General features: G+C 40.4%; 1 protein-coding gene across 2 annotated transcripts in view; it reads right to left on the reverse strand.

Annotated features, from left to right (window-relative positions):
- The window catches only part of LOC114454098 (ATP-binding cassette sub-family D member 3-like), a 27,780-nt gene continuing 8,236 nt past the window's right edge, over positions 1–19,544 (reverse strand). The window contains exons 5-23 of one of the 2 annotated variants that reach the window (XM_028434280.1): positions 18,525–18,594; positions 17,159–17,256; positions 15,034–15,157; positions 14,862–14,918; positions 12,885–13,027; positions 11,411–11,480; positions 11,127–11,196; positions 10,887–10,984; positions 10,653–10,744; positions 6,885–6,976; positions 6,710–6,779; positions 6,563–6,626; positions 6,363–6,440; positions 3,742–3,807; positions 3,555–3,644; positions 3,358–3,477; positions 3,127–3,231; positions 969–1,025; positions 814–891 (exon numbers count right to left, since the gene is read on the reverse strand). In XM_028434280.1, coding sequence (XP_028290081.1) covers positions 814–891; positions 969–1,025; positions 3,127–3,231; positions 3,358–3,477; positions 3,555–3,644; positions 3,742–3,807; positions 6,363–6,440; positions 6,563–6,626; positions 6,710–6,779; positions 6,885–6,976; positions 10,653–10,744; positions 10,887–10,984; positions 11,127–11,196; positions 11,411–11,480; positions 12,885–13,027; positions 14,862–14,918; positions 15,034–15,157; positions 17,159–17,256; positions 18,525–18,594 — 1,642 coding nt within the window. Of the gene's footprint in view, positions 892–968; positions 1,026–3,126; positions 3,232–3,357; positions 3,478–3,554; positions 3,645–3,741; positions 3,808–6,362; positions 6,441–6,562; positions 6,627–6,709; positions 6,780–6,884; positions 6,977–10,652; positions 10,745–10,886; positions 10,985–11,126; positions 11,197–11,410; positions 11,481–12,884; positions 13,028–14,861; positions 14,919–15,033; positions 15,158–17,158; positions 17,257–18,524; positions 18,595–19,544 lie in introns of both variants that reach the window. The other variant, XM_028434281.1, reaches the window with a different exon arrangement.

Genomic DNA, 19,544 nt, shown 5'->3' on the forward strand with positions numbered 1-19,544 from the left:
GAAAAGTTATTGCCATTTTTATTAATTTCCATGATTTCGTAGTGTAATCCAAACAACATGATTTTCCATAAAAATCCAGGAGTACAGTTAAGGCCTCAGTCTCACATCAGAGCGGTATCAGCTCAAGGCTGAGAGGTTCAGTGCACTGTAGCTCCTCCCCTTAGGCACACACATCTCATAATGGTCAGTGGGAGTCTGGTCATGTCCACCTCACTCACACTATGCGTTCAGAGAAGAATTTTATAATACATTGTGGGTTAAAAACAAACTGCTCACACATGGGTTCGTACCGTCCGTAACTTCTTGCCCCTTAGCTCAGAGTGATTTAGCATGTGCTCTATAGAACAACCAGTTTCTAGGTGTCTTCATGGAATAAGTTGATCTAAAGAAACTTCTAGAAATAGACAGGGAGCACACTTCTGAGAACTAAATGATACAACCAACCACACCTGCTAAGAAGAGCATCTTCCAGCATGTGTGCTGCATCCCTGAAGCTAAGCACCATCTCCTATGAAGCATGATGGGAGCTGGGGGGGCGGTTCCCACAGGACTAGGGTGAAGAACTATAGTGGAGTATCCCCAAACCGGTCTTCAGGCAGTTGGATGTTACAAAATAAATTAGATATTTGTAAAATTACAGCAACATAAATCCTAATCTGAAAGGAATATATTGTTACTTAAATAGGAAGTAAACAAGGTGGAATAACGGATGATTAGAACCCTTGTTCTTCTAGCATTAACTCTAACTTCTGTCTCAATTGCAAAAATTACTGGACTGATCAGAGCACGTGAAAGACTTCAATTGGCAGACTCCTAGGAGCCAAACTGTATGGTTTCCTCTGTGATAGGTTTGAACTCGTAGTTTCCTCTGCCGTCCATGTGCAGGTAATACTAGATCACAGGAACAAAGGGAGTGAGTGAGAGCAGTGACATGGAATTTAGCCGTAAAATAAGGAAGTATAGCGTACCTCGTGGTGTTTCCACAAAGACTTCCTGTGGGATACAGTGAACAGAGAAATGCCCACCTGTAAACCAGAGGAGGTTTGAGTTCAGTTTAAAATTTAAGGATAAAGGTAAAGATTTTTTTGTACAACCCTATTATATTTACGGAATTTTTTAATTCATAAAAGCAGATATTTAAAAATCAAGCCATGTTTGTCACACTTTTTGAATGGGTTAAAACAATATTTATAGATATTAGGTTTGTTCCTTGAAATCATGACAAGATGGAGGTGATTGTCTTTGGTAACAGAGAAAGGAGGACGGCTGTCAGCGAGTACCATGAGCTACTGAAGCCGACGCCTACTGTCGGCTTCCGGACCAGGCCGTGCGAGTACATGAGCGTTAAGTGTTTAGTTTAACGCCACAAAGATGCAGGAAATGGATACTATAGTATGCGGAGGTGAAACGCTGTTTTTTTTTCCCTGGAGCGACTGGAATCATCAATTAGTTTGGTTACAAACTGTGTCACTACAGCCAATAGGACTTTTCCAAGCTAAATAGCTGCAAACATGTCTCACAAATGGAAGTGTGCATTTAACTGCTGCTGCTCTAGAAGCACTTTTAAACAATATAACCTTAACAAACCTCTACTATCATATAAGGAGTAAAATTCACCACAAGTACAATTTAAAAAGATAGCAGTGGCCATTATTATTATTGGTTTTTGCGCCCCCTGGTGGCATTTCCACATACAAATGTACAAATCTGAACACGTGAAAACAGTCATACCTGTCAAGTTTTGGATTTGAAAATAAGGAAAATTTTCTGGTGCCCACTACGAGCCGTCCCACGCGTCCAAACAAGCTCCTGTATCCCTTGTACTTTAAGATAGGTGTATAAGAAATCTAAAATAGCCACTTGTCAACCACTTACTAAATACAATTAGGTGATTAGAATCTGGTAGGTCGACCTTTATTAACATTGAAATGCAGTGAACATTCCTACTAGGGCTGGGTGATATGGACCAAAACCCATCTCAATATTTTTTCTCAAAATGGTGATATATGATATAAATCTAGATAATTTTATCAAATAAAGTCTGACCAGAAAGACAATTCTGGGTTAAATTTGCTGATGCTAAATGCCACACAGGGACATTTATTAACAAACAGCTGATCAATATGTGTCACTCATTAATCCATCTAACTGAGCTTTACATGTTGTTCTGAGGAGTAAAAGCAGCGACTTCTAAAACTAGTATTTTAATACATAATAAGCTATAATATATACATACATATATGAAATATTATAGTTTTCTATATCGCCAAAATAGAAAACTCGATACATCTTGAATCTCGATATATCGCCCAGCCCTAATTCCTAAATTATAAAAAGCCTAAATAAAAACAAATGTGTATATGAAGCACGTGTTTATTTAATATACTTACAGTTTATATACAAGTCAACACGTTGCATATTTACTGTTAATTTCACATTGCTTGTCTTTAAGTTAGACATTAACATTTGATATTTTATTTTAATTTCTCATGCTCAGTCATGTGGTTCTCTGGTATTTACTAATGACTTAATAAACTCAGACTTTACATCATTTAACACTTTATAAAGCAGTGTATATTTATGGAGCTTGTGATTGGCTGATTTTTCATGTTGACTTACGTCATTCCTTCCGCTGTGGTAGACGTTAAAATATCAGTTATTAATCTAACAGAACATGTAACTGTGTCACATTTGCTGCACTTTAGGAAGATAAAACTCTGTCACATTTTACAACGTATGAGAACTGCCACTCAGGCCATTTCAGGTGGCAGTTCTCACGAGGCTAGTGATGGCGTTCAGTTTAGTAAGGCATCTTTTAATTATTATCACATTAAAATACGGGATAATTACGGGAAAATACTAATACGGGAAGATGGCGGGAAAGAGGGGTAAAATACAGGAATTTCCCGGCCAAAACGGGATACTTGACAGATGTTGCTTTATTTTTATATATAATAAAATGTATAAAAAATAGCAATTTTCCATTCATTTCAGATAATTTACAGAATAAATACTATATTGGGATATATATATCTATCTATATCAGGAAATAAAATGTTCTCCATAGTGCAGATCACTAGCGTTAAGTAGCAGTGTGTAGTGAAGGTGGGTTTTCTTGGTTCTCACCGTCCTGCAGTGGCTGTAGATGTAATCCTCCACATCCACACTCACAGCACTGGTGCATTCATCTAGAATGGCAAACTGGGGTTTGTGATAGAAAAGTCGGGCCATCTGTGGTCACAGAAAAACACTGAGCTTATTGTTCAACCAGTTCAAGAGCTGCAGACATCACCAGCTCTCTGAGGATCCTCCCACAATTTACAACGTCATTTTGTGTGTGTGTGTGTGTGTATTTACCGCCATCCTCTGCTTCTCTCCTCCACTCAACACATCCATCCAGTCCTGGACTGTGTCCCAGCTGCCCTCCCTCTCTAGGATGTGACCCAGCTGTACATTGTCTAGGTACTCCTTCAACACCTGCAGGACCAGGATGAAAATGTTTAAACGCACAAACATTAATAATATTTTTTTGAATTGACAGATTGTTATCTCACCAGATCAGATATGCCTCTCCTCCTCTGGTCCTCGTAGGTGTCGGGGTAAATCACTTGGTCTCTTAAAGTGCCTAGAGTCATGTAGGGTCTCTGCACATACAGGTGAACATTCAGTCCATATGGCTGTTCTTATTGGTCATTCCTGTATGGACCACTACACTCAGAAACAGGGATTTCCTTTATTTACCTGAGGAACGTAGAAGAGCTTCCCTCTCTCAGGCTTTGTCAGACTTCCACCAAAAAGAGGCCATAGCTGTAGAGAGAGAGAGAGAGATGAGTGACATGCATAGGCGGAGTTTGAGATTCTTGCCGGGGGGGGGGGTAAAAAATAAAAATAAATTACATATATGGACCGTCTCCAGATTCACACCAACCACAATGTGTGTAACAAGTAGTGTTGTGTTCAAGACCACACCATCCGAGACCAAGACTTGCCCGAGACCAGAATGCACCGAGACCAAGACAAGACCTAGACTTTCGGGAGCCGAGACCGAGTCAAGACCAAGACCGAGACAAGACCAAGACCATAAACATTATTTTTTTCAATTTAAAAAAATCTATAAATAAATAAAATTATGACAAGGTTCGACAGTTAAATAACATCTCTCTTTAATTTTAGTTTATTTTAAATACATTTGACGGACAAAAAAGGTGCCTGCAAAAAATTAACTAAAATATTAAAACTACTACTGCTACTGATAAATTCACAATTATTCTACGTATTTGAAAATACGATTATACGAAATTATGATTCTTGATTCTGATTCTTTGAGTTGTGCAGGTCAACAGGTCACAGATTTCAGAAGATAATTTTTTAGTTTGAAAAAGCCTTTACACAGGCCATTTTTATTAATTCACTTAGTTGATATAGTTTAATTTGGTTGCTGTAATGTAACTAGGATATTCAATTAACAAAGGTTTCCAACTGTAACTGTAACAGTGAAACTTTCTGAAATAAAACTACAAACCAGTTGTCAGCAGTGTAAAAAACATAGAGCTACAGGTAGATGTGAAACTAAATAAAACAAACTCAACCCCTGGAACAGTCATGTGACAAATTAATCAATAGTTCTTATTGAGAATTATTATTATTATTCTGGATACAGTAGAAACAGAAACTATAAATAATAATTATATTGTGAACCTGTTTATATTTTGGGGAACATATTAAATACATAAATGTAATTGGAGTCTAAAGCCACAAAAAAAAACACCACTTTAAAAAGAAAATAGACTAATATAAGACCTCTTTACAGTTATTTGACTCATTCTGTGCTAGTGCAACTCTGCGGCAATGACGCACTGGTGACGACATAATCCAAGATGGCGGCGGCCCGGACTACAGCCGACATTATGTAATAAAGCCGTAAAAGACATGGATATAATGAAAAGAGTGGATGGACAGAGGCATTAACATGCAGACTTTCACACGGACACACACGGACTTATTAAACACACACGGACCTCAGTACACACGGTAAACGGAACAGGCTTTACCGGTCAGCTGGCACTAGGACGCAGAAGCAGAGTAAGTGCGTCCCCTATCCAGCCTTCACAGGCTGTAATATTACCAGTTTATCATTTTACCAGTTGTTAGAGCTACTGTCTTTATCAGGGAGATAATATTTATTCATGGTGATTGTTTTCTGGAGTTTTACTGGGATTTTTACCGGTGATTAGTTCATATCTCCCTTGCGCTCCGCGGTCCAAACTGACACCGTAGCCACACACGTATGAGTGTGTCACACACGTCACTCAGTCACATTAAGGAAGGTTGTGGTCATTATACGGGGTGGATTAAATAATGAATAAAGGATTGTTTTATCCCGTTCTTCTCCGTGTTATTATCACATTATAAAAAAGTTTAAAAATAGCAGGAATTAGTGCTGGTCTCGAACGGTCTTGACGGAAAATCCCGAGTCCGGGCAGCCCGAGTCCGAGACAAGACCGAGTCAAAATGCTTCAGGTCTTGACCACCACAACACTAGTAACAAGCAATAATGCAAAAATGGGGAGTAACATAATTGATAATGTTGACTACAAAAAATTGCGTCGACGCATCGTTTAACGTTGTAAATTCATGATAAAAGCAGGCTGGTAGCCGCTTTATGATATTCAACATGATATATCATACAACACTCAATACATGTGCTTTAATTTGGGAGATACACTTTAACATGAAGGGAGAGACTTGCTGGCAGTTGTAAATCACTAAGTTAAACAACAGGTAGGAGAGAATAAAAGGATCAATATGGATTAAAAGCTTTTAAAACTCCAACAACGTAGATTATGGCATTCAAAGTCTCTAACAATGTTACTTCACTGAACGCTGAATGCATGCACACTCCCGTGGCGGCCAGTGGATGCCAATTATGTTGGGGAAGGGGGAGTCGATTGGAACAACAATCCACCGCTTTATATCCAGACAAGCGCGCACTGATCGCAGTGTTTACTCGTTTTAGCCGCTTGTTTTCACGATGCATCACTACAAACAACAGAATTATGAGTCTACGGAGCAGCCGCGGTGTCGGCCATGTTGTAAACAAAGCTCTGAGTTGCTATGGGAAGCAGGAGGGTCAAATGTCATCGCGCTGCTGTCCCTGTACTTTTTTTACTTGGTTTTATTTGGTGAACCTTTGAATTCTAAATACTGTATACCGTGTTTTTGTATATGTAAATTATATTAAGAATAGGGACAACTGTAATGAAAACGTTTGAGTTTGAGGCAATGCCCCCCCTGCCTCCTGCAAACTCTGCATATGTTGACATGGTTTTATTTCTGCAGAAATCAAAAGTGACAATACTAACCTCTCCTAGAACTCTGAACAGAGAGCTCTTTCCACAGCCGTTGGGTCCACAGACTAGAACGTTGGTGCCAGAGCTCACCTGTAGACACAAGTCACACCTGCTCAAACACCCACGCCCTCGGGCCATTTGTTTCATGAGTGAGGCAATGCAATTAGAAAACGCCATTATTAAAAAACAGTCTGGTTTTTTGATCACGGTACCTCAAACGTCAGGTCTCTGATCAGGATGTCTCCGTTAGGTGTGGCTAGAGGAGTGTGGTCAAACCTGTCATGCGATAAAAAGAACTAGCTTAAACAGCACAGAAAAGAACCCAGTGTATGTGTCTCCTTGCACTGAGAAGGACTCACTTGATGAGGTTATCTCTGTTGATAATCTGGCCACTTCCCGGCACCAACAGTGGTTTCTCTCCTGCACCAGCTTTTACAGAGGAAGGAGCAAACAGACGTTACTTGAGTTATATATATATATATATATATATATATATATATATATATATATAGTCTACCTAATCAGAATAGGTACCTTTCTCCTGCTGGGACACCATGGTGCGCTCATACTTCCCAGCATTCAGCTCCTTTAGAACCTTTATCAGCTCAGTGATACGAGCTGTGAACCTGTAGGAGGGACATAGACATAGGGGACAGCATGATGGAACTGACTATGTAATAAATGGGGGATTCTTGGCACTTTGCAGTCTAAATGTTTGTGGTTTTGCATTCACTGCCAATTTGTGCATGAATTTAGCGTGTAGAGATTAATCGACACAAATCGGTATCTAGATATGACATATGTAGTGCTATAAGTTAGCATATCATAAACAAACTTTTCTGACACTGAACTTGTTGCTTTTTCTCTCCTTCAGATAATAATATTTATCCAGTGAGTTTGTTCATTTGTCAGACATGGCGTGCTTGCAGCACGTAGTAGTTAGCACTGTCCGAGTGTCCGTGCTAGCTGCTACATGTTTAGCAATGAGGTGCTAGCGGCTACATTGAGGTGGACGCGAAGGCTGCAAAGCTTCAGCGATAACGCAAACTCTTTCTTGCACAATTTGCACACAACTAGGCTTTAGTTTTCCATCCGGTGTTTTTAAAAGCCAAAACTAACGCAAACGAAGCTGAGCAGCTCGGCATTCTCCCGTCTTGTTATTGTAGTCTGTGCATCAGTATTATAGGTATACCGGGAACTATTGAAATAATAAGGTTCCGCGCTGCTTGGAGTGCTAAAAAATTAGTTATTTTTTAGCGCGTTAATTTTTCCTGCAATTAATCAATCGCAACTAACGCGTTAAAATACCCTACAACAAATCCTCTGCCTCTAGTACTATACTGAATTGCAGCTACTTATTTATATTTAAATTTTTCGTATAATTTTATTTGCATCATGTTGAATCGCATTGTATCACACAAAATCGCATTGCGTAGAATAGAAAACCGCATCGAAGCGGGAGCAGGGGTAAAATGTATCTCCAGGGGATTCAATGTATCGCTAAAGTATCGTATCGCTGGTAGTGTGTCGAGGTGTGTATTAAATTGTTGTCAGCGATTGAGATTCACATTCCTAGAGTACATGTGGGTGCACACTGTCGTGCGCGCTACATGATCCATCCATCCATCCATGCTTCTCCCGCTTAGCCGTTTCTGGGTCGCGGGGGCAGCATCCTCAGTAGGGAGGCCCAGACTTCCCTCTCCCCGGCCACTTCTCCCAGCTCTTCCGAGGGGACCCCGAGACATTCCCAGGCCAGCCAAGAAACATAGTCTCTCCAGCGTGTCCTGGGTCTTCCCCGGGGCCTCCTTCCGGAGGGACGTGCCCTGAACGCCTCACTAGGGAGGCGTTCAGGGGGCATCCTAATTAGGTGCCCGAGCCACCTCATCTGGCTCTTCTCGATGCGGAGGAGCAGCGACTCTACTTTGAGCCCCTCCCGAATGACTGAGCTTCTCACCCTATCTCTAAGGGAGAGCCCAGCCACCCTACGGAGGAAACTCATTTCGGCCGCTTGTACCCGTGATCTTGTTCTTTCGGTCATGACCCAAAGTTCATGACCATAGGTGAGGGTTGGAACGTAGACCGACCTGTAAATCGAGAGCTTCGCTTTTTGGCTCAGCTCCCTTTTTACAATGACGGACCGGTGCAGACTCCGCATCACTGCAGACGCCGCACCAATCCGCCTGTCGATCTCTCGCTCCATCCTTCCCTCACTCGTGAACAAGACCCCGAGGTACTTGAACTCCTCCACCTGGGGCAGAACCTCATCTCCAACCCGGAGAAGGCACTCCACCTTTTTCCGGTCGAGAACCATGGACTCGGATTTGGAGGTGCTGATTCTCATTCCGGCCGCTTCACACTCGGCTGCGAACCGATCCAGTGAGAGTTGAAGGTCACGGTATGTTGGAGCCAACAGGACCACATCATCTGCAAAAAGCAGTGATGCAATACTGAGGCCCCCGAACCGGACCCCCTCAACGCCCTGACTGCGCCTAGAAATTCTGTCCATAAAAGTTATGAACAGAATCGGTGACAAAGGGCAGCCCTGGCTGAGTCCAACCCTCACCGGAAACGATTTCGACTTACTGCCGGCAATGCGGACCAGACTCTGACTCCAGTCATACAGGGAACAAACAGCTCCTATCAGGAGGTTCGATACCCCTTACTCCCGGAGGACCCCCCACAGGAATCCCCGAGGGACACGGTCAAATGCCTTTTCCAGGTCCACAAAACACATGTGGACTGGTTGGGCAAATTCCCATGACCCCTCAAGGACCCTGCTGAGGGTGTAGAGCTGGTCCACAGTTCCACGGCCAGGACGAAAACCACACTGCTCCTCCTGAATCCGAGGTTCAACTATCCGGCGGACCCTCCTCTCCAGTACCCCTGAATAACCTTACCGGGGGGGGAGGCTGAGGAGTGTGATCCCTCTATAATTGGAACACACCCTCCGGTCCCCCTTCTTAAAAAGGGGGACCACCACCCCCGTCTGCCAATCCAGAGGCACTGCCCCCGATGTCCACGCGATGTTGCAGAGTCGTGTCAGCCATGACAGCCCCACAACATCCAGGGCCTTGAGGAACTCCGGGCGGATCTCATCCACCCCCGGAGCCCTGCCACCGAGGAGCTTTTTAACCACCTCGGCAACCTCAGCCCCAGAGATAGGAGAGCCCACTCTCGGGTCCCTGGGCCCTGCTTCCTGATTGGAAGGCGTGTCGGTGGGATTGAGGAGGTCTTCGAAGTATTCCTCCCACCGATCCACAACGTCTCGAGTCGAGGTCAGCAGCGCACCATCCGCACCATACATAGTGTTGACGGTGCACTGCTTCCCCCTCCTGAGACGCCGGATGGTGGTCCAGAATCTCTTCGAAGCCGTCCGGAAGTCGTTCTCCATGGCCTCACCAAACTCCTCCCATGTCCGGGCTTTTGACTCGGCGACTGCCGTGGCTGCACTCCGCTTGGCCCGTCGGTACCTGTCTGCTGCCTCCGGAGTCCCACAGGCCAAAAAGGCCCGGTAGGACTCCTTCTTCAGCTTGACGGCATCCCTCACCCCCGGTGTCCACCAACGGGTTCGGGTATTGCCGCCACGACAGGCACCGACTACCTTGCGGCCACAGCACCGATCAGCCGCCTCAGCAACAGAGGCACGGAACATGGCACACTCGGACTCAATGTCCCCCGCCTCCTCCGAGACATGGTTGAAGTTTTCCCGGAGGTGGGAATTGAAGCTCCTTCTGACGGGAGACTCTGCCAGGCGTTCCCAGCAGACCCTCTACATGATACAGTACATAAGTGACACAATAAAGAAAAAGAGAAAAGAATTGTAAATTTGCAAAAAACATCAGTTAGAGAAAACAAATTACAATAAATCGGGGCAGATCTTTTGCAAACTAATCTCCAATTTTAAGTTTTTTTGGTTGATAACTAATTTAAACAATTGCTTAACGCGTAACAAATTGAGTCCTCAGTAATTTCTCACCAACAGGAAGTTTAAGCTCTAATAGTAAAAGAATTATGTAGTCTTTACATTTCTAATGAGGATTCAGAAAACAAAAGGTGAACAAAAAATGGCATATAATAAATTATGGCAAACAAAAAAGAAGGTTCATACCAGTAACAACTCCCACATGTTTTGGTTAGCTTAGCACGTAGCAGCACTACATTTGTTCTTTAATATTAATTTAGGCTATTATCTAATAATTACTGTGTATTCCTTCTTAAACCTGTGACAATAAAGACATAATATTAAAATAAGCTCAACTCTGAAAAAAAAAGAATGATGCCTAGTTGCTCTCCATTTCTCACCCCGACAGACGGCTCATCTCTCGACCAGCAAGTACAATCCTACCCAGAGCCTGAGACATCCTCAGCAGCATCCTGCCGCTCTGGTAATAGTCCTACAGAGCAGAGCATAACAAGAATAGACATCAAACACTGTGCTTTGGCTGAGTTTAGTGCTAGTATTAGTGCTAACACTGAGAAATCCTCAGAGGTATCAAAGGGACAGAATCAGTACTGTGTTTGTGTGCGTTCTCTAACCTCAAGCAGTTCAGAGTGTGTGCTGTGAAGATGCCGAGGGTCGGAGAGGTTTAGAAATGGCCGACTAACCACCAGGTACCCCACCACAGTGGCAATATCTGCAGAGATGAACATGTGAGCAAAGCAGTAGATCTTTGGGATGAGTGGGTGGATATATAGAAAAATCAACTACTGTAAATAGAATAACAGCACAAGCAACATAAAGCTGTACAGAGGAATTAGACCAGGTTTTATACCTACACTTTGCTATTATGCTGTCCACAAATCCCATTGAGAAGCGGAAAAAAATGAAGTTGTGCAAGTGGTCCACCTGCAGAAAAACAAATGTCCTTTTTTCAGAGTATATTTTGAAAATGTGCCCAACTATAGGTCAGAGGACTGACTGCTGTAGATCCTGAGTAGGTGTGAAGTTACTTAACTATGAGCATACTCAAATAAATAAATCAGTCTGAGCCCTAAAAAGACTTCTCTCCTCTCACCCCTGATGTGGGGAGTGGTATTGGAGTAGCTTGCCTGCTACCTACCAGTTTCTTGAAGGTGGCATGGATGGTTTGTTTCTCCCTCATGTTCCCATTGTAGAAGGCGATCTCTTCACTGCAGAGACAGCACAGAGTGGTGAGTGGCTCACAGAGGCGAAAGTAATAGATTACAAGTACTCACATTACTGTAATTGAGCAGCTTTTATGGGTATTTGTACTTTTTTGAGTACATTTCTAAATCAGTAATTTTATTTGTACTTAATTATTATTTGTTTTAAAATGATCAACAAACATTGTGAAACTACAAAAAATGGACCACAAAACAATCAAATGCACTACATCGAAGCCGACCAACCACATTAAATGTAACGCACTGCGCCAAAACAGCATTGAATGCTGGCTATTTTCTCAGTTCATAAATGTAGCTATACTTACAGCCTGATAATTATTTTATTTTGAATTTAATTAATTGGTGTTAATTTATTAAAAAAATAACTATACATTTTGACAAAGCTTTTATTTTATACAGATGCCTTTGTGGAAAATAAATTAGGTTCCAATTTTGCAAGATTTGATTCTTCCTTTTTAAGTTTATACATAGGATGTTTACTAACAAACAGTAAACGTAGGGGGTGAAAGTAACTAGTAACTTTTACTTCAAGTACTATTTAATTAAGCTACTTGTTACTTGTGCTTGAGTATTTCAGATATGACTTACTTGTATTGTACTTGAGTACAATTTCAATCAATTAACAGTACTTCTACTTGAGTAGGATATATCTGTACTCTTTACCACAGACAGATCATCATGACCACAGACCCTGGGCACAAACCTGCCATGGCAGGCCCCTGCTATGGGGCATTATTGTAACAAAACTATTTTTGTGTGCGCTTATTATACAATCTGTGTGTCTGTACCTTGATCCGTGTGCGTGTTTCAATCTGTGTGTGTAAAATTGCAACGTTAAAAACCATTTGTGTGTGCACCTACACAGTGTGCACACCGAGGAACTCTGCCCATTATGTTGTTGTGCCTCTTAACTACACAAGAGATTGAGAAGCATCATGATTTCAGCTTTAGTTTGAAGGTAGATTGTAGACAGAGCTTGTAGAATGTGATGTGAGCTTATGTATATAAAAAAAAAATCCACACACACGTAAAATGAATTTTATGTCACAAATGATGGGAAAAAATGTGAACTTGTAGATTTAAGATTTAAACCCAAAAAAATATATAACCATATGAGTGATTTTAATGTAAAGTCACAGAAAAAATATTCACAAATGTGGAGACTAGCATGTTTTTGTGATTTCTCGAGGTACGTCATCATGTAATCACACATTAATGATCTAATATTATAAATTATTTAACATTCATATGATTGTTATTGTCAAAACCCCAAAAATTGTAATACAAATATATTTTTTAAAAAAACAAAAAAAAACTTTTTGCCCATGCGTGTGTGCTCTACTTTTCTGGTGGCACACAGGAACATACCGACACAACTTGAGTGTGTACCTGTTAGTGATGAGCCGTGAATTGACGTAGCGGTACTCTCCCTCATAGCGCTGCTCAGTGACTGTCATCCTGCCAATGGGTCGTCTCAGTCTGGTCAAGAAGAGACCTGAGATCAGCAGATAGGCCATCATGATGGCTGGGCCCTGGGTGGGGGAGAGGGTGCAGATATATCAATAACAACACACCTTAATGATCACCCTCAGTGCACATCTAATCATCAGCAGCCAGTCACGCATACAGTATTGACAGCAGAATGTGCTGCACTGCTGATACACAACTTCTAGTATTGAGGGATGGAGACATACATGCTGTTGTTCACAAGTGAGCAGGATGGATAAGATAGGGAATCAGGAAATCAGAGGAACAACTCATGTTGGACAGTTTGGTGGGAAGGTGAGAAAGATGAGGCTGAAATGGATTTTGGTCATGAATGTCAGGAACAATACTTAAGGATGGAGATGAAAAAGATCTGTGAGGAAGACAATAGGCAGTGTGGGAGTATGGCATATAATGATAGGTATTTATGCATTTATTATTTTATTTATTTATTTCCAATTGTGACAGAGATGGTCCTCTATACTGCTTAAGTAAAAGAACGAAAGATATTTTCTCTAAAAATCTCAGCCTATATGAGCTCTTGCTCTGCTCATAATCAGTATGAAATCACAGTGAGCCTGTATAATTATGGGCTGAGAACAGCCTTTATAAGTATAATCTCATCCTTCATGAACAGGAGATGCGTGGCCCCTTTAATCCAAGGTGTGCATTTGCTTTGTGAAAAATAAAGAAAATAAAGGTTCTATTCCCACAAACATTGTTCCAATGCTTTCACTACTTCTACAAAAGAGGGAGTTGACTGGGAGTGTACAAATGTGGCCCAAGAGGAAACCGGACTCTACGCTGCACCTTCAGACTACAGTCAATGGCAGACAAGTCAAAATTACAACTATGTAAGCAGCAGAATTAGCTCTGCTGGGCCTTTTCTCTAAAATAAGCCAAATTCAAACACAAAGTCTACAATGTTAAAACCTCCGATAGGTTTATTTAAGGCATGGAGTGGTTTTTTATAACTTTAACTAGCATATTTTGTAGAAAATCTATATTTTCTGAGCAAATAATTGTTTTTGTGCTTTTTTTAGTAGTAAGTATTTGCATTACAGTAATTGAGTTGATTTTATGGGTACGTGAACTTTTTTTTTGTATATTTTAAATCAGTAATTTCACTTGTACTTAAGTACAATTAAAAAGGAAAGTAATTCATTATATTTCCACACCCAACCATTACAGAGTCAATTACTGTTTTTTGTTTTAAAATGATCAACAGACATTGTCAACCTACAAAACAACCAGAAAACAATCAAATGCATCACATCATAGCTGACCAACCAAATTAAACGTAATGCACTGCGACAAAACAGCATTGAACGCTGATTATTTCAGCCTGAGAATGTTTTTTTTTTTTATTTTGAATTGAATTCATTGTTATTTTATTTTTGAAACTGTACATGTTGACAATCATTTATTTTATAGAGATGTTTTTGTGAAAAATAAATACGTTTCCAATTGTGCAAGATTTCATCTCTTCCTTTTTAAGTTTATACATGAGATGTTTACTGTATGCAACGGAACTGTGGCAAGATTTATTACCACAAATAAACATGGGGGCTGAAAGAAACTAGTAACTTTTACTACTATTTAATTGAGCTACTTTTTACATGTACTCAAGTAATTTAGGTATGACTTACTTGAGTACAATTTCAATCAAGTTACAGTACTTCTACTTGAGTAGAATAAATCAGTACTCTTTACACTTCTACATATTACAATGACATTTCAACAGATGAGGTCAAGTGTTTTGACCAAAAGCCTTTGAAATTTTGTTCCCTAAAAAGAAAAGCTGAATTCTCTCCCTGTTCCTTTATGCTCCATTAAACTTCATGTCAAATAAACATTTTATTATAGCAAGGAACCACTAACCTGAGCTCCAATGGCACTGGTCAGCTTGAAGATGTATAGGCCAATATCCAGCAGAGGCTGCAGCACAGAAACATTTCTTATCATGACACAATCAAAGAAGATGGATGAACTAAACCTGACATTTAGTCCAAAAAAAAAAAAAAAAAAAAACATATATAACACCAAACCCTACCTTGCTCAAGTTGGAGTAAAGATCCACCACACTGTTGCAGAACTTCTCAACATCCTGTGTCAGCAGCTGGTCTGCGTTGGCGATTCGGTTGTCCAGGTTTCCCATTTTGTAGTATGTGTACCCTCTGGAGACAAAAGACAGAGTGAGAAACCATCTATATATAGAAATATAGACATGGCAAACATCTGAATGATGAAATAATCAGCAGTGTTAAGCCACCAAAGCTACAATAATCTGTGTGGATAAAACAGAGTTTAACATGGAGACTCATGCAGCATCAGGGGCCCAAATGATGCCAGCTTTTTATATTGCTGCAGCAATATGGTGGTCACACTGGACCTCAGTTATGTCCTAAAATCAAGAACTGTATGATGATTTTTGGGGTCTAAACAATAAAAGACGGTAGCACAAATAGTGTTTTTGTAACAATGTTGCAATGTCACAGTACCCATTTGTAGTTGGTCTCTCCAGCTACAGAACATCACATTAAGTTATTTTAGTAAAGATCCACTGGGTTCAAGTGGCAGCAGGCTTAGCCTGGAGCTGATTAAAAAGTTCTTCATCAATGTTTAGAGGAACAACCCTTTCCAAACAGGAATGGTTTAAGATCTGCTTAGTGATAATAGTTAACAGCCTTCAACACTTTGCCAATTAATGTTCAACATAGGCCTTCCCAGTGCAAGTTCTCTTCACAAGGCTGAAATACTACAGTTCTGTTAAGGTGATTTAAGGGAAAGTGACTGGAGGTTTATTACTGGTCCCTGTCACCTTTTTATGCTGCATCCAATCACAATTTATTCCTTTTCATTGAACTCGATGTAAAACTAAGTGCTTCACAAAAAAAAAATCAAAATAATAATAATTGTCTTCGACCCCATTTGCTGTCAACCCCTTAACAATCGACCCCCAAATTTGTATGAGCGTACGTCTGTCTGGATTGAGATTTATGCTTTACACCATTTTTCGAGCATGTCTTTGTACATGAGGCTTGATTGGGCTGGGACTACAAAGCAGTATCTGTGGATACCAAATCTGGCACAGTTTAAAAGGGTTAAAGGGAACCGGTCTGAATGCAACCTTTGGCTCAGCTCCATGTTGTAAATTCTTTTTAATAAGCCTTTTCACACTCCAAAGGTCGTGCTTGCGCAGTTTCAGAGTCATAGGTTGAGAGTAAAAATGTCAACAAGCTTGGTCGGTCTGTTGATATTTCCAACCTAGCAATGTTTGTAACTTTAGTCGAGATATTTTTAGTGTTTACATTATTCATATTACACATATTGGGACTCGAGGAGGGGACCAGGGCTTTCCGCTGATGCCACTTTTGGCCTGATCCAAGGACTTTTGTAAAACCGATTGGAGAAGAATAATCAAAGCGAGAGACTTCCCTTGCTTCGACACTCCTTCTCATAAGCTTTTAACTTATGATTGTTATGAATTTACCTTTATTGAATTCTTTATTTTATGACTTGTGTAGTTGTTTTAACTACACTGTAAAGTGTCTTTCAGTTTTTGTAAAGTACTTATAAATAAAATGTATTACTATAATCATTATTGATGGAACAAGTGAGATTTCTGAGTGTGAATAGGACAGAATGAGTTTTTACTTTGAAAAGGTACATTTACAAGGTACACCATTCACTAACCAGGTCCATGATTATTTTTTATTGGGTTATTATTTTAATTTCAAGGAAGTGCACAATATGGACAGGCCATTAAGTGAAACCACACCGATCAGCTGATTGGTCACCATTTAAAAAGTCAGGAAAAACCTGAATTTTCAGTTTGTGCGCAGCATTAACTTTAGCAGCTAACTCGGTCTTTCTGTCTTGGAGAACAAGGCCAGGTTTCCGCAAAAAAATCTTTCAAGGAATCAACGCTCCAAAAATAATCTGAATCTCTGTCAGACTCACTGCATACATCGTCAGACATGGCGAGTTTATACATCTTGATCTTTGACCTCATGTGCGAGAACTGAACGAGATTTCCGAGAGTGTGAAAAGACATTAATATATGTCCTAATGCATAAAGGAAACCTTTTAATGGTTTACTCAAATTAACTAAGGATGCATCAGTGTGAATCCACCATGCAGTTCAAGTCTTTGTAATGAAAAGTGGCTTGGCTTACTGCAGGTATTGGTCATACAGGTTCTTCGTCAGCCTCTCCCGGAATCTCAGTTTCAACTCATTAAGGCCAAGCTTAAGGAAGTTGTTTACCAAGGCAATCTGGAAAGAGTCAGTGACACATAAACACAAATCCACTTCACAACATCAGCTACAGATCAAGTGCTACCAAGGGAGAACATGACACCAAAGGAGACACGGGAAAAAGACAAAGCTGAGGATCAAAAGTCATGCAAGCCTCGAGTGCTGCAGGAATCCATGGTTCACTAAATGAGTTTTGCTGAAATACGCATCATTATCCATCCAAAGACGAGACTCTGGCACCCTCTATTAGGTTTAGGGTTACAACTATTTTATTCATTCTGTGATGATTATGAACTATTGGCAAATGCAGACGACTATGTTTCAACCATCTTCAATAGTCCAAGAACTGGTAATTTTTTCAACCTGCAGTGGTAACTAGTTCACAGTGCGCCTTAAAATTGAATTTATTTATTTGGTGCAGTTTTTAAACAATACACAGGAATGCACAAGTTTTTGTGTTATTTGTTAAGTCATAATATGTGAAATTAGGAATGTGCTGTGTGTATGTGAGGGGCAAACGGCTCTTTTTTAGCATAAGGTTGACTGACCTATGCTAGAATGGATACTACATTATAGAATATATGGGTGTTATTTTTATTCTGAATTATTTTTCTTTTGAGACGCTTACTTTAAATCACACAAGAAGAAGTTATGTGCTTTGCTAAGTGGTCAACGTGCAACAATATAAATACGCAGTGTCAGCCCAGGTTGATTTTTGCTTCCTCCTATTCCAGCAGCACTCTCAGGCTACAAAAAGCCACAATTCCATTACTCTTTCAACAAATCCACACTGCATGTGTTACAGCGCTCCACTCCAGTTTGAGTTAATAAGTGCCATGAGATGACAGTGTTGTACTTGGCCCTATATAATTAAGATTGTCATGTGTGAAATATCCTTAGTGAAGTGAGGATGCAGTGCTGTGATCCAGCTCCCTCCAGTTTTAGAGCTGAAGCCTGATGAAGATGAGATAAATGATCCTATCAGAAACAAAAGGAGCAAAGGCTAGTGGCATACACATGCCTCACATGACTTATGAGGTATTTGTTGGTAAGAGAAACCAGGAAAAAGCAGGCGATAAATGCATGAAGGCAAAATAACTGAACCATGCACGTGATTACAAGAGTCACCAATTTCATCCATATCAGGGCTTATCTAAATCGTTTTCAATGGTCAACCTGTCCAATTATAATTGCACAATTATGTACAGCCATTAGGTCATAATTGTTTTACATTAAAACAGCAACAGCATCGCCTACAAAAACAAGTTATCTGGGAAGAGACTTACAAGTGGCATGAATTTGATAAAGTTGAGCAAGGAGATCTTGAAATCTTTTGTTGAGCGACCAATAATTGCACTGTAAACCACAACACGCACAGACATGAGCAACACTGTCACTTTAGCTCTATGTAAATCCCTGATATGAATCTGACTGGATTCAAAGATGGACACAGGAATACCATTCAACTGAGGAACATCTGTGGTGGGAAGAGACCAGCACTTTAAAAGGGTGCACTGTGTTGAATTAAGGTTTTGAGACACACAGAGCTGGACATTAGCATTCACTGCCAGATGGATTAGTTTGTATTACGCCGTCATTCAAAGCAACAGAGGCAGGATGCACTACTCCCACATGGATTTTGCTGAAGCCGGTTTCCCGCCATTTACACACTGTATTGTAATTTCACAGGATTGCATCTTTGTTGTGTGACAGAAAGGAACGTGAGCAAGCGCACACACCGACTGAGGTGCATGCACACTCCCACATACTGTAGGTGCTTTTTGACAAAGCACACACACAAATGTTTGATGCATCTTTGATTGGGTGTGTGCAGTTGTCCTCAGTTGTCCAAAGTTATTATGAATAAAAGCAATCAATAGTTTATTTAGATGGAATGCTGGGTAGCTAATAACTATGGTAGTGGTAAAAAAAAAAAAAAAAAAACACTAGCTACAGTGTCTAATGAATGAATTTTACGGTAAAGCCCTGCCAGTGTTAATTTTGTCGTCTAAAGATTCTCAACATAATTTTCATTGACTACTTTTTTAAAGCGGCAATAAAGATACTGAATAATTAACAACAAAACCATGATTTTGTTAAAAAAAATCCAATCAGAGGTCACATGAACACGTGGTCTTACGCTTTGGTTACATCAAATATGTCTGTGTGTATTTAGAAAGCATGAATACTATTCCATATTAGGATGATAAATGGTAATTTAATCTTTAAATTGTACATTTTAGTTGGCTATATCTGGAACAAATTGTGTCATCTAAAATCTTAATGTCATTAATAAAATAGCCGTG

Source organism: Gouania willdenowi, chromosome 20 (assembly GCF_900634775.1).
Source record: "Gouania willdenowi chromosome 20, fGouWil2.1, whole genome shotgun sequence".
Lineage (NCBI taxonomy): Eukaryota > Metazoa > Chordata > Actinopteri > Blenniiformes > Gobiesocidae > Gouania > Gouania willdenowi.